At 35.0% G+C, this 14,056-nt stretch overlaps 3 protein-coding genes across 4 annotated transcripts in view; 1 reads left to right on the forward strand and 2 right to left on the reverse strand.

The window, feature by feature from the left end:
- Positions 1-1,569: 1,569 nt before the first annotated feature.
- LOC117115987 (putative 2'-deoxynucleoside 5'-phosphate N-hydrolase 1) lies at positions 1,570-4,932 on the reverse strand. 2 transcript variants are annotated; one of them, XM_033259914.1, is made up of 5 exons: positions 4,670-4,802; positions 3,835-4,003; positions 3,218-3,277; positions 2,996-3,106; positions 1,570-2,462 (listed from the first exon to the last, which is right to left on the reverse strand). In XM_033259914.1, exons 2-5 carry the CDS (start codon positions 3,977-3,979, stop codon positions 2,356-2,358), a joined length of 423 nt encoding a protein of 140 aa, XP_033115805.1. In that variant the 5' UTR covers positions 3,980-4,003; positions 4,670-4,802; the 3' UTR covers positions 1,570-2,355. The 2 variants fall into 2 exon arrangements, with proteins under 2 accessions (XP_033115805.1, XP_033115804.1); XM_033259913.1 differs by lacking the exon at positions 4,670-4,802 and adding an exon at positions 4,807-4,932 and having other exon boundaries at positions 1,592-2,462.
- On the forward strand, positions 4,932-9,937 carry LOC117115986 (MAD2L1-binding protein-like). The gene is made up of 2 exons (XM_033259912.1): positions 4,932-5,152; positions 6,255-9,937. The coding sequence occupies exons 1-2, from the start codon at positions 4,961-4,963 to the stop codon at positions 6,846-6,848; spliced, it is 786 nt and encodes a 261-aa protein (XP_033115803.1). The 5' UTR covers positions 4,932-4,960; the 3' UTR covers positions 6,849-9,937.
- Positions 9,938-11,389: 1,452 nt separating this feature from the next.
- The window catches only part of LOC117115985 (bestrophin-2-like), a 6,357-nt gene continuing 3,690 nt past the window's right edge, over positions 11,390-14,056 (reverse strand). Inside the window, exons 5-6 of the mRNA XM_033259911.1 lie at positions 13,443-13,594; positions 11,390-12,816 (exon numbers count right to left, since the gene is read on the reverse strand). Coding sequence (XP_033115802.1) covers positions 12,258-12,816; positions 13,443-13,594 — 711 coding nt within the window. The 3' untranslated portion in view covers positions 11,390-12,257. The remainder of the gene's footprint in view (positions 12,817-13,442; positions 13,595-14,056) is intronic.

Genomic DNA, 14,056 nt, shown 5'->3' on the forward strand with positions numbered 1-14,056 from the left:
GGTCCCCCTCATTGAAAACTAAACTGTTATTATTTACTCGCATTGTTAAGAATAGCAGCAGGAAACTTGAATATCATCCGTCTCACCCTATCCCGTTAAATTGTCCCACATTGGAAGAAGACACTTCTGTGAGATCTGTTTAAATGAGTTTTCTTAACACAAAAAATTTTATATTGACGTATGGTGTACTCACCGGCACTGACTTTCGGGAGAATGCGACAATATAGCGCACCTCATTTTTATTATTTTTGGTATTGCCATGAGATTAAAGTTTATTGACCTTTATCGCAAGTCTTTCACTTTGAATGAAACTAGATTTTCAATGTTTATCACCTTGATTTTATTATTGTAATGTCTCAGAAAATAAATTTCAAATTTAGAGCCTGAGAACAAAACATATAGTAGTTTAAGGGGCGGTTGTAGGTTCATTGTGCCGGGTGTATTGGAAACATTCTTCCCAAATCGTATTCCATTCCGTGAGTGTAATAATTCTTTAATGTGTTTATCAAGAAAATATGTTGTTATCCATTTTATTTAAATAATCTAAATACTGTATAAATTATGTGATATTCTTGTCGGTTCTGTAAGCTTCGGAAAACCTGACAAAGGCACTAGAACCTCTGATCAGTGGTGAAGGGGCTCTTACCCACCACCAGCAGCCAGAAAATCAGTGTAATTGTTTAGAAAATAGATAAAAATGGCAGGGGTTCAAAGTTAGAATACAGTATACTTGCCCACAGGGTGTTGCTAGGGGTGCCAGGGGCTAGTATACTGTACTCGTCAAAATCTGGGTAACTAAGCATTTATAACTTCTTAGTTAAAAATTGTAGAACCACAAACTCAACGGCTGGTAGTTTAGGGGAGATAAACCTAGACGATATGTACAAATGACGTATGTATGTTTGTTGTGTTACGTTGTTGGTAGTGTACTCGAACCGAACAAGTGGGGGCCCCCTTTAAACACATACCAACTCATGCAAAAAGCGGACAAGGTAACTCGCACTTGGCATAGTCTATAAAAAGTGCTATCACAGTGCCGTCGAAGAGTTTACTCCTCCCCTAATATTTTCCCACCAATTTATTAGACACATCATTTTGATGATATATGACTAGATAAAACTGCAAAAAAAGTATGTTTGTTCATGTAAACTTGTTTTGGCAGACAGGAAGGAACCTTAAAAAAAAGGTCTGGCAGTCAACGTGTTAACACATTTAAATATATTTTGCTCTGCATGGTGTTACCCATTGGCACTGACTTCCAGCAGACAACTGATAATACAGCAATAAAAACGAATTTTGGAGTGCAGGAGGACTTTTCTAATTTCCGGGGGACTTGCACGAAATTGGGACCCCTGGCTAAATCTTCAAAGTTTTTAGGGGGAATATCTCCATAGATCCTCATAATGCGTAAGGAAACACCGTAAAACTTTCCTCTCAACTAGAATTTCCGCCCCTTATTGACGCTCGATTGGCACTTGCACCACACAGGCAAAATAGTTCTGGATCCATCACTGCTGGTGATCTACAGGTGGGCCTGGGCAAGTTTATTTTTTCTCTGCAATTGATGAGGTAACAGGATTTAATGTATAACTAGGTGTGTGTTTGAAATTTTATTTTACTTGAAGAACAAATTGTCTATTTTATTATTTCAAGCCTTTAGTACTGTATATTAAGGTTTGATGCTCCTTGTGTTCTCAGAATGTATAATAAAGTATAAAAGAAAATATGTTTCTTAGTTGTAACTTTTATTATATCAAAACACATACCATTTACATTTAATTTTTTATTTATTATAATGCCCATTTGCTGAAAATGTATTTTTTCTATTTTCCATTATTTTTTTAACAAGCTTCTATGATGCTATTAGTTTTTTTTTTAAACGCTTTGGATAATCAATGTAACTTTGGTACGTATATGTCTGGAATGTTGTCAATATGATATGTCAAATATAATGCAAAAGAAACCCGTAATATATTTTTAGATATAAGCCAGTATCTGTGGCTTAACAGCTTCAAGCTCTCACTGCCTGAAGTTGGGGCCCCTGATATTTATCAGCATTTTCCCCATACATATGGCCAAGTGGGGAATTTTTAAGGGGCACTAACATGTTAAAAATTATCAAAATACTTCATTAAAATGTTGAATACGCCAAGGTGGATGGGGCTTATCCCCAGGGTAGTAGGGCCAAAAAGAAGCCTTAGACCACTCCATTGAGTACCCAGAAATGTCCTGATCACAGTTGCCATATTTACAGGCAAAATACATGTTTATAGAGTTGTACTTCAAGGCAATCTGAATGTTCTTTCTTCTTAGCCATCATCTTGATTAAGTTATTTCCTGAATTTCCCAATATTTTTATGAGAAAAACTTTCTGAAGATTTCAGATACTTGGCTTTCCTCGTATTTTTCAACGACAACATTATTTGTGACATTAACAGCACCAGCAACCATGGCTGAAAGACCTGGAAGTAAAAAAATTGTACCACGCGAGACTTTAGCAAAATTGTATTACAAGAAAATTGGTAACATTTTAAAATTCAAGATCTTAAGTATTAACTGTTTTGTATAGTAAAAGTACTATGTATGCAAGACCTCAGTGAAATAATATTACTATGCGAGACCATAAAAATTGTATACTACTGTTACTTGTGAGGCTACAGCTAAATTATACAACTTGTGAGACTACGGTTAAATTGTATAGCACTTATTTGTGACACTACAGTAAAATTACACAAGAGTTTGTGAGATTAATTCAAAATTGTACTGTACTACAGTTTGTGAGACTGCAGCAAAAATTGTATTATAGTATAGTGAGACCTCAGAAAAATTCTACTTTGCTAGGCCTCAAAATAAAAAATATTTTATTACTGTATTGCAAAATTATTACAGGTGCGTACCTCGCTGTACAGTAATTATGTGTATACAAGTAATAAAGTACTTTATTATATATAAAGGCTTCCGGAAGCATTGTTCCATAAGAATTGAAAATATTTACGTTTGTCACTGTTGGGTCTAAAGAGGCAGAGTATTTTCTTGTTAAGTGAAACAGCTCTTCCGATTTCATACCCTACACCCAGTGACGGCTGAGTCACCTCGGCAACAATAACTGGAAATTAATGGTAATCAATAAATAATATAATTTCTATTGGATCATAATTACAATTGCAAAGAAAATTTCCTCCACTTGCTACTGGTTGAAATAACTAGATAAACTTACCATCACTTGATATCAGCCAATCCATATCCCTGTCATGTATTCCTTTGTCATCTAATTGTTCTAGAGAACAAAATCTCAAGTATAATAATAATAAACAAGATATTTTTCAAATATTACTCTTAGTCTTTATTTCTATTTAGGCGAGAATTTCTTTATACCTTGTTTCGCAAACTTATTTTTATGAAGATTGTCTAAGAAGGGATGAAAAAGAAATGAAATGCTGTTATTTAGCAAATAGTTTTGCAAAAAACATAATAAATTTTTATTGGTAAATGTAAATAGTGTAGTAATGGGATGGTTGAATGCTTTAAATTTATATAATTAGGAAGAAATATACATTTTATTTTTGGAGATTTCAAGTTAACTTTTATTTTTTTCTGAAATTCTCATTTTTTCGTGGCAGTCTCGCCTTAAAACCGTTAAATAATGATATAAACATTTTAATTTTATTTCTCAATGTATTACATTTTTAGATTAAAAGAATACACATTTAACATTTTAAAAATTAAGGCAACAAAAAATTACAAGCAAAGACTGAGTTTGCCAAAACCATAATTTACATCTTGTTGGTTAACATGATTTATAAATACATTTGCCTCCTTATTAAATTCACTCACCTTTTTCCAAAATACCTTTGTCAGCGATGTGTTCTGTGAGGACTTCACCGTACTGTTTTAAATCTTTAATGAGTCGTTCATACAACTCACGGTCCTGTCTTCCTCCTCGGATACTTCCACAGAAATATATTCTTCTAGATGGCATTTTGAAAATGTGGCTACCGGTATTCTTTATAAAAAAATACTTTGTATAAGCTCACTTTGCCTACTGTAGCTAGGCTTTCATTTTACTAAATGCCAAAACAAGTCAAATAGATACTGTACAGTATTAAAAATGTTTGGTAACAATGGTGATTATTGGCATAGGCCTAGCCAGCCATGCATAGGCCTATTAGTATTATAGCCTATATGGCTATGCAATATAGTACAGTATTTAATAAATAAATATTTAAACAGGCAGTGGCAGTACACAGGTACCGAGTAGCTAGGCCTAGTAGTACTTTTTTGTACTAACTAGTATTAATAAGACAGTACTAAACCTAGGTCTCGGCCTACCTAGGGTATACAGTTGAAGCTTTATAGGGGAAGACTATATAAATCATTTTAATTAAGTCAAACAAAGCAAGAAGTCAAGAGGGGTTAAATAGAAGGCCACATGTTCTGCAGACCTACCAGCCTCTTTCACCACTCATTTAGTGGTGTACGTTGAGTAGGCTAGGCCCTAGAAGGCCAGGGCCTATTAAGGACTAGCTTGAATGGTGCTAATAATGCACTTTTTTACTCCAAAAACTCTAACCTCCACTCCAGTCTTGCTATCTTATCTTATGTTTAACTATAGGTTGGGTAGGGTGGAGTACTAAAACTAACTAAAATGCATTAGCGCCGCTAGGCTTACTAAACTAAGGCTAGCCTCTAGCCTAGGCCTGTCTACAAGCTCATTCAGTTATAAACAATCAGTAAATCCGATGGCATGTGTCAAAATAGTAATAAAGAGAATATAATATTTAATAAGGAACAAAACACACGAGCTACCTTTTTTACGAGACCAGGGAAATTTCGCGGGGATTTTTACGCTTGATTAAGTAGTGGGCGGAGTTTACTTATTTGCTGCCCTCTATGCGCTTTTTTGGCATGGTCCATGTTGATGACGTGTTGTTGGTTGATCCCATTCCAGAGATCAAAGGTTATGTTTGAAATGGCAGCGCGAATTCAGCATCAGATGTCTATAAAAAAAACATGTTTTGTGAGGTTTCCTGGCCATGTTGCACCTTACATTAGAGCAACATTGCTTAAAGAGATGATTAAGTACCTGTTGTACCATAGTCATCAAATACAAATGCCATTTGAACAAATAAAATTTGACTTCGGATCATCAAAGGTAGGCTAGGCCTAGGTAGGGCCAGGTTAAATAAAGGGCCTAGCTAGAGAGAGGCCCTAGGCCTCTAGCTAGGGTAGGCTTCGCCTAGGTAGGCTAGGCCTAGGTGTGGTAGGTAGGGCCAGCCCAAAACCCATGCCAGGGAGTACCGTACAGGGCGTAGGGCCTAGCCTAGGCTAGATCTTAGCTAGGGAACCACTGACTGCCAAAAAGCCCGAGTCTAGCGATTCAGATAGATAGCTAGACTACTACTAGACGAATACTACTAACTAGGCTAAGCCTTTATTATTTAGGCTTAAGCCTAACTAGACGGCAACCAGTCCCAGCGGGATTCGTCCCAGCCATAATATAAGCCTAGCTACCATAGTAGGCCTATTTATTGCCTATAATAGGCCTACAGGCTACAGGCCGAAGCTAGCTATAGATACTGTAGGCGACAGACAGCATTCTTGCTATTAGGACTAGCTAGTCCTAGATCTCCTTAATATAATAATGATATCTGGGCTGAGCCCATTCGTAACTAACTACTACTACTACATCACATGCCTACTCTGCTAGGCCTAGCTGAGGCCCTATGTAATACCCTCTCCTAGCTAAGGTACACAGTATAGTTTGTAGGCTTAACCCTAGGTAGACCCCTGGTATTCAAACTACTTGATCATTTACCAAATATTTTGCAGAGTCAACTGACAATAGTCGGTATGAGATGATGACCTATGTCAATACATTTTATCTGATGTATTATAGAATAATCTCTCATTTTAGTGACAATAACAATAAAACAGCATACAGTAACTTTCATTTGTTTTGGTGCCTGACACAGGAATATTATTAGTAATAAATACAAGTTTTCCAACTAAAGTACTGTGCTGAAACTCAAAATTTGGGAGACTGGAGCCTGGAGGTGCACTGTAGAAGTCCACCCCAACCCCCAAAATGTTGAAAGTCTTAATTTTTTGTTTAGTTTCAGTAAGGCTTGTAATTCGAGGGACTCGGGATATTTGGAACATTTGATGATAAAATAACAAACTAGAAGTTATGTAATCAATTTTTTTTCAAGTAAATTGTAAATTGTAATTCTCTTTTTTTTTTTCCTTAATTATAGGATTCTGATTTCAGCCGGCACCCAGCGAATGCAGAAAATGCAAAAAGACTAATTTCCGGTCTGGAAGAGATATTTACGAACATTGACACTTTATTTTCCATGGCTTGCGTTACACGTTTTGCCATCATCTTTGGTGCGACGATTGTAAGTCCCAGAGAAGTTTATCATATGACAATAACCGAAAGGCATTTACCTAGTAGTACCAATAGTGACTCAACAAACTCCAGTTCAACTAAGAATATCCTCCGAACTAAGACCTGCGTGCGTACATTGATGAAGGAACTTGTAACCTCTGACGCTTTGTTATCAAGCAAGAAACCATCTGAAAAAATTCCACCACCTACAAAGATGTTTCTTCTTATCTATGCGCATAGGAACTCGGGCATTCAGTGGTTTGTTCCGATCAATTTTACGAGTCCTAGGAGAGGGGAGCAGTTTTGGATCAAGGTAGAACATGGGGAGAGTTCAGAAACCGATGGGGTCGATGCCCAAGACAGTCTTGAAGATGATGACTGGATTTGGTTTAAAGCACCGGTTGATGTCAAGGGATTTCTAGAAAAAGCAACAAACTTGTCAAAGGGTTTTCAGTTATGATGAATGTAAATTATTTGTATTATTTTTTAAAATTATCTTCACTAAAGTTATTTACCAAATCATACCGTAAAACCGTGAAAGCCCCGGGCTTTTTTTTTTTTTTGTGAACTTTGGATTTTCAAGATGGCTTTTTTTTCGAAATGGGCTTCTTTTCGAGGCTACTTTTGCAAAGTAAACAGGGGAGCTTCTTTTTAAAATGAATGCTGTCATTTTTGGGAATTACTACTATAAAACAATAAATAGGGCCACTGTGAGTCTGTACTGTGTCATGAGAGGGTATTAACCGGCATTAAGCTACTGTACCTACTGTATAAACCATGTTTTTAATTTATATTGTTCCTTTGAAATTGATGTACAGTATATGTACTGTACTATCTCGAAAATAAGCCCATGGGCTTCTTATTGAGATGAGCTTCTTTTCAAGGGTAGATTTGCAAACTAAAGAGGGGGCTTTAATTCAAGATGTGCTTCTTCTCAGGGTTTTACGGTAATGTTAATACATAATAGTAATCAGCATTTTAAATATTTTACTTCAAATACTGTGCATTTAGAAATATTTTACTTACTTTAATACTTAGTATCTGAAAATACTTTACTGTCTTATCTGGAAATACTGTACTGTACTGTACTGTATCGTCAAATAATGTGAAAGTTGTACTGTACTGCATTTAGAAATATTAGTACTTCATTGAGTATCTGATAATACTTTTAACTACACTATCTGGAAATATTGTAAAGTATCTGGATCTAATATTGTACAGTATCTGGAAATACTATACTGTACCGTTATTGAAACGTTTATGTAAGTTTCTATTTTATCTGGAATATTTTACTGTATTTTATCTAAAAAACTGTACTTTACCAAATCTGAAAAATAGACATACAGTACAGTACTTGTGAATTATTTGCTCTGTATCTGGATTGTGCTGTACTACAGTATGTCTGGGAGTAATGTATTGTGAAAATATTGTACTGTATGTTGTATTCAGGAATAATTGAACTGCAATATTTTAGCTTCCTCAAGAACGTTTGCCTTACAATAAAATACAAGAAACGCTGAATGTATCTTTATTTATACATAATGCGATTATCTGATAATGAATGATATTTTCAGAATTTGGTTAAATATTTTTTGAATACTTTTGGAAAGTGATTGATATTTATTTTATATTGGTTTTTTTTTTTCAATATTTTATGCAATTTTTTAAAAATAAGTTATTTGGACTAATATACATTTTATTATTAAATTATCAATAGTTTTAATATTACTGTAGATTTATTTTATGAATACCTACAGTACAGAACTACATACATTTTCTGTTGTAGAGGTTTTTGCAGTGTGACCATCTTCTATGCTTCCTAATTTATTATTGTTATTATTGTAATATTTTGCTGTTTATTGAATCGCTGTGTCTTTATTATTGTTAATCTTAGATAAAATTGCTGCAGATTCTTTAGTTCATAATGAAATTGATAATAGCACCTTAAATTTAGTTACATTTTTTCATTATTTAGTGTGCTTTTAAGATGCTGAATTTAATTTTAGAATAATCAATTGATTTTACTACAAATGAGTCAACTTACAAGATTTAAATCTTGCTTTGCTGTTTTAACTGTACTGTGTTTAATTTCATCTTATGCCATTTTTTCTCCTTTTGTATTGTTTTCTGACATGATTGCCTCCACTAATAGCCATTTCAGTTTGTTCTGACACAACATTTCACATTTTGTCCAACTTGTTTCTCTCCACCCTCTAGTATGGTACCATTTGTTCTGACTTGTCACTATCCACTCCATTCTGGTGTAGTCCTTTGTTGTGCTGTTTGTTCTTAAACATGATCCTCTCCATTACGTTGTGCCATTCTTATTCTAACATGATCCTTTCCATTACGGATCAGCATCGAATTCCATGCCCTGTAGTATACACCACACTCGGCCCATGTTTTCATTAAATACGGCAATAAGCCGAAACACCAATGGGTATGAACAGCATATGATGTGGCCACTTTAAAGACCTAGCCCAAAGGTTGCGCCAGTACTTGCCAAATGGAGGTCCCATTTTCCCGATGAGATCGTAAGTGGGCGTAATTAGTGGCTGCCCAGAACCACTGTTTCCACAACATGATGCGCTCTAATGTGATACACGCTCTGTACACTTTATTGTGTCATTTGCCGTGGACAGAATGGTATAGTGTTTGTCGATTTTTAAAGTCTTGATTTAAGCCTTGGTTTACTTTTCTCTATTGCGATTTTGGTGGGATGCTATCTTGCAGCTTACTACAGTATACAGTTAATTTCGTACTACAGTTTAATAGCCACAGTTAAGCTTGGTTTTCATACAATCACTACACGCTATCACCGACAGCTTTCGGTGATGCTGATTGGTTAGTCGAATGGGGGTGGGGGTACTGCCAAGCAGTACAACGAATTTCACTGAAAACACTAAGCTACAGTTGAGCGAGTTTAAGGAAACCAGTCTTAAACCTAATTCTTTATTTGATTTACAGCAATTTTTTTATGACCACTTTATATGAAACTTTTTTAAATAGTTTCTTCTGAGTTGGATCAATGTTGAATTCCATTGTCCCGTCTAAGTGTCCAGAATTCGCTGTTACTGTATTGAAAAATATTCCTAGTGTAAGCATTATTGAAACAATCATGACTTGATTCATGTTTTACGAATAATCTCATATTTTTGAGTGCTATTTTTATCTTTACTTAATGCATGAACTGCCTAGTAAAGCATTGAACACACTGCTCCCGACGATCATTGCCCATCGCGATGTCGTTCGCCGCCGGCAGTTGTACACCCGGCTTTACATTTTCTCAATAGGCCTATCATTTTTACACTCCAGCAGGCTACATTATTGTGTACAGTTTTAGCCAACACTTCAGTCCAGTTGATGGGTTCTGTTTTTATATGAGTGTTGTCTTGGTTTCTTTTATACACTAAAGTTGAGTTCTGTAAATTTCTTTTGGTTTTAATGTTGTCTTGTTTGAGTGAAAATTACATAAATGTTGGCTGAATTCGGTTTTTTTTTTTAGTGGAGAGTACTGAATAAAAGTGTATCAATTTGTAACATGTTTTATTTATTTGTAATACAGTATTTGATTATTCTTGTATAGTCAGTAACGCACATTTTAGATCTTTAGGTAAATCGTAACATACATTTCTTCCTTACGAAAACGATAACGGATACGGCTACGTCATCAATTTTTTAGACAACCCTTCTCCACTAGCATATCTTTTACAACGTAGGCGAGGCGTAGGCGATTCCAGCCTTTTGCATGAATCAAGGATCATATACAGCTCTTACAGCATAATGTCAAGAATGTTTTACGCATAAATGAGGATAATGTTGTATTCGTTTTCGTAAGGTTTGGAGTTCTCCCTATTGATAGTGTAGTGCTCTAGACATTTCCACGACAGATAGCTCATTTTCCATTCAAATCTAATTCAATCATTGGTACAGTATAACGGTTATGTGAGCTGTAACTGTCTTTAAAAAAAGGGCCACACTGAGCTCTTACTCGGACCCAGCACCCAGGATAATAGGGCGCTAAAGTCTTAGCTAGATAGAGGCCCCAGACCTCTTTGTTATGCCGCTGGATTTAACCAGGGGACAGTGAAATTTCACTGTTCCCTGATTTAACTGAATGATCTGTTGTTAAAGAGCCAATAGAACAAAGATGAGGTTTGCATCAATAATATATTTAATATTCAAATAACTTGGTACAGTATTTTGAAGATTGATAAAAAAAAATGAAATCTAAAATCTAATCTCACATCAGTACACGACAACAGTATGAGCAATAAACTGCTTCATTCATAACTTTATAGATAATTTAATATTAGCGTAATATTAATATAATTATATTAAGAGAAATGAAATATTTATATTAATACAGTATCATTTTTATTGTAAAATACCGTAGTAAATAACAATACTGTAGTTCCGGTCTTGGTGAGCATTGATTGATACTAAACATTCATCTTTAACTTGTTGAATTTCATGTAAACCTGGTTTCCATTAAATCGCTACACAGTCGCTACAGGTTTGAACTGCGTATGCTGTCCCCGACGCAATCGGGAACGCTCTCTGATTCAACTGACCAATCAGCGTCGCCAAAGAATTCGGCGATAGCCTGTAACGATTTTTTTGGAAAGCAGGCTTAATACAATACATATTTTTTTCAAAAATATTTCGTTGTTTTATTTAAAGGTGTTTATTTGAGATAATTTATTAATTACTTGCGTATTATGCAATACTTTGCATGTGACACGAGAAAAACATTTTGATTGAATTACGAAAAGGAGCCAGTGGCGTAACTAGGAGAGGGGGCAGATGTGTATAAGAGACAGGTGTAAGCATTATTGAAACAATCATGACTTGATTCATGTTTTACGAATAATCTCATATTTTTGAGTGCTATTTTTATCTTTACTTAATGCATGAACTGCCTAGTAAAGCATTGAACACACTGCTCCCGACGATCATTGCCCATCGCGATGTCGTTCGCCGCCGGCAGTTGTACTAACAGACCTAGGTCAAATGTTATGCTTTTCAGTTTTCCCCGTAGTCCTCCCTCTATTATAAAGGGAATTTTTCTGTGGTCCCAAAAATAACAAATATCTTTATTATTTTAATTAGAGACCACAGCTGCTAAAGACCATGGAAATCCCGATCCCAAAAGTGGTCTTTAATTGGAGGGAGACGTGTAATTACAATTGTTTTTAAATATTGCATATTTACTGAATTCGTCAGCTAGGCCTAAATTAAACTGTCGGCTATCAGTATTTTAGAGTCTAATCGGCTTGCTCGTCAGATTCAACTAGATTTAGATTAGATAATAATGTGAAGGGAAGAAACCTATGGGTTAAACATAATATTCAGTTGCCTGGTCAATAGCTCATTAAATTCAATATGACGTCACATTGCTATCACATGATCGTTGAGTCTTAAAGGGGTTTTTTGCACTCACACACTCAGTTGGGATTTAAAGACAATTTCCTTCTTATTACTACGGGTACACTTATTGCTGCTATTTTCAGGTTTTTATCTCTGTTCACTGTCATTTTGTAATATTTACTATCTGATGGCATTACAGTTAATTCGGTCACCATTTTAACTTCAAACACGTCAGCTTGGCGTATCATTATCGTCTGGAGTTTTTTGTGGTAAATAAGTGGACTGAGCTACAGCTAGTGGAGGTCTAAGAAAACTGAACCGCTGTTAAATAAATTGAAATGAAATTTGGAAAACTAAAATCACTTCACTACATCACGTGATAGCAATAACCAAAGAATGGTTTGGTATCATCGTTTGGAATGACAAGTTGAGCTTTGGCGCTACACCGCTGCTCGTCAACTACGAAGAACGCGCGCGCGTTGTACGTACATCTCTAACATCATACGTTCCCTTTGTCCGTTTCCCAGGCGGTCGGCTTGGGGTAGACATCATCATCTTCACTATCGATTGGTGGTGTTGGAAATCCCTGCAGTATGTCTGCAGAATTATATCGACGGAATCGTTCTTGGTCACGAGAATCTAAGCATCTATGACGTTCGCTGGGATTTGATCGTGTAGACCCATGTAATCTTCTAACACTATGTGGTTTGCTCCTATTTTTAGACGACGGTGTACATAACTTGCTAGAGTGTTTTAATTGCAAACTAACTTTGTTTTCATTCGAATTGTTGCTCTCCAGTTTTTGTTTTTCTTTTGGTTTTTCTTTCTGTTTTTCTTTATCTCTTTCTTTTTCTTTTCCTTCTTTATCTCTTTCTTTTCCTTCTTTATCTCTTTCTTTTTCTTTTTCTTTTCCTTCTCTATCAACGTTTTTGAGTTTACCACCAGAAGAAGAAAGAGGAGTTGATGACTGTTGACTAACTTCACAATGAAAAACTTCGTCATCTTCGGAGAACAATTTAGCTGGCATATTTGTAAATATCATATCTTTCCGTGCAATTCTGTCAAGAAACAGAGGAAAAAATCAATAAGCAAATTCCCTACATCATAGTCTGGTTAGGTGCATGTTGCTTGTGGATTGGTACGTTAGTACTGTAATTTGAATGGGTGGTATGATTTTTATGCCGAGCCTTGACTGATTGTTTGATTTATTTGATAATCTTCCAATAGATTAAAAAGACAAAGAACAGACAAAACAGCAAGGACATCCATTAAATATTATGGATAACACAATCTCCTACATTGATTGATTGTTTATTGATTGAATGTTTAATTGATTTATCGGTTGATTTATTACCTGATTAATTGATTGAAACGCTGAACACTACTAATACTGTGCTTGATTGATTGATTTATTTGGTTGGTTGGTCGGTTAACGTTTTTTGGATTGATTGATCGATTGATTGATTGATTGAATTGCAGAACAAGATTGAGTTGTTTTGATTGATTGGTTGGTTGGTCGGTTTTTGGTCAGACTGATTGATTGATTGACTGATTGATTTAACACTTAAAGAACACTACAGTTTGGGTTCCTTTGGTCAGATTAGATTGGTTAATTGGAAACTGTTAAATTTATCTGCTTAACTACTTAGTAAATTATTTTTTAGTAAATTAGTTGAACCCTTACCTAACTCTATCTGCTGAACCCTGCCACGGTTTTCCTTTTTTTGAATTGGCGGCTCGCGTGTATGGTAGTATAGGATTTTGCACGCTAAAATGAAGATCTTTTACTAATGGTAGATCACATTCATAAAAATCATCTACAGCTAAATATCCAACCTAAAAATAAGAAAATCAATCGCATTATAATTTCAAATGGAATAGATTATGTTTCAGTATGTTAGTAATTTCAATAATAATTACTAATTTATTATTATTATTATTATTATTATTATTATTATTATTATTATTACTATTATTATTATTACAGTATAATGATAAATATCAATATTACATTATAATTTTATTATTGTTATCATCATGATCATCATCACCACCAATCAATATCATCATCATCATGATCACCATCATCATCTTCTCAGCATCATCGTCATCATCATTAGCAGTATCTTCAGAATCATCATCATCATTACTGTTATTATAATAGGCTAATACTGATATTTATTTATTTTATTGTCCGACATATTTATGGGTTTGGTCTGTCTCATTGGTCGACGAATAATCGGGTCGGGTGTTTATTTTTATTGATTAATGTGCAGCTTTCAATGATTGACGGTGTCT

Source organism: Anneissia japonica, unplaced genomic scaffold (genome assembly GCF_011630105.1).
Source record: "Anneissia japonica isolate Jap-2015-1 unplaced genomic scaffold, ASM1163010v1 scaffold287743_len2803612_cov181, whole genome shotgun sequence".
In the NCBI taxonomy this organism is placed as follows: domain Eukaryota; kingdom Metazoa; phylum Echinodermata; class Crinoidea; order Comatulida; family Comatulidae; genus Anneissia; species Anneissia japonica.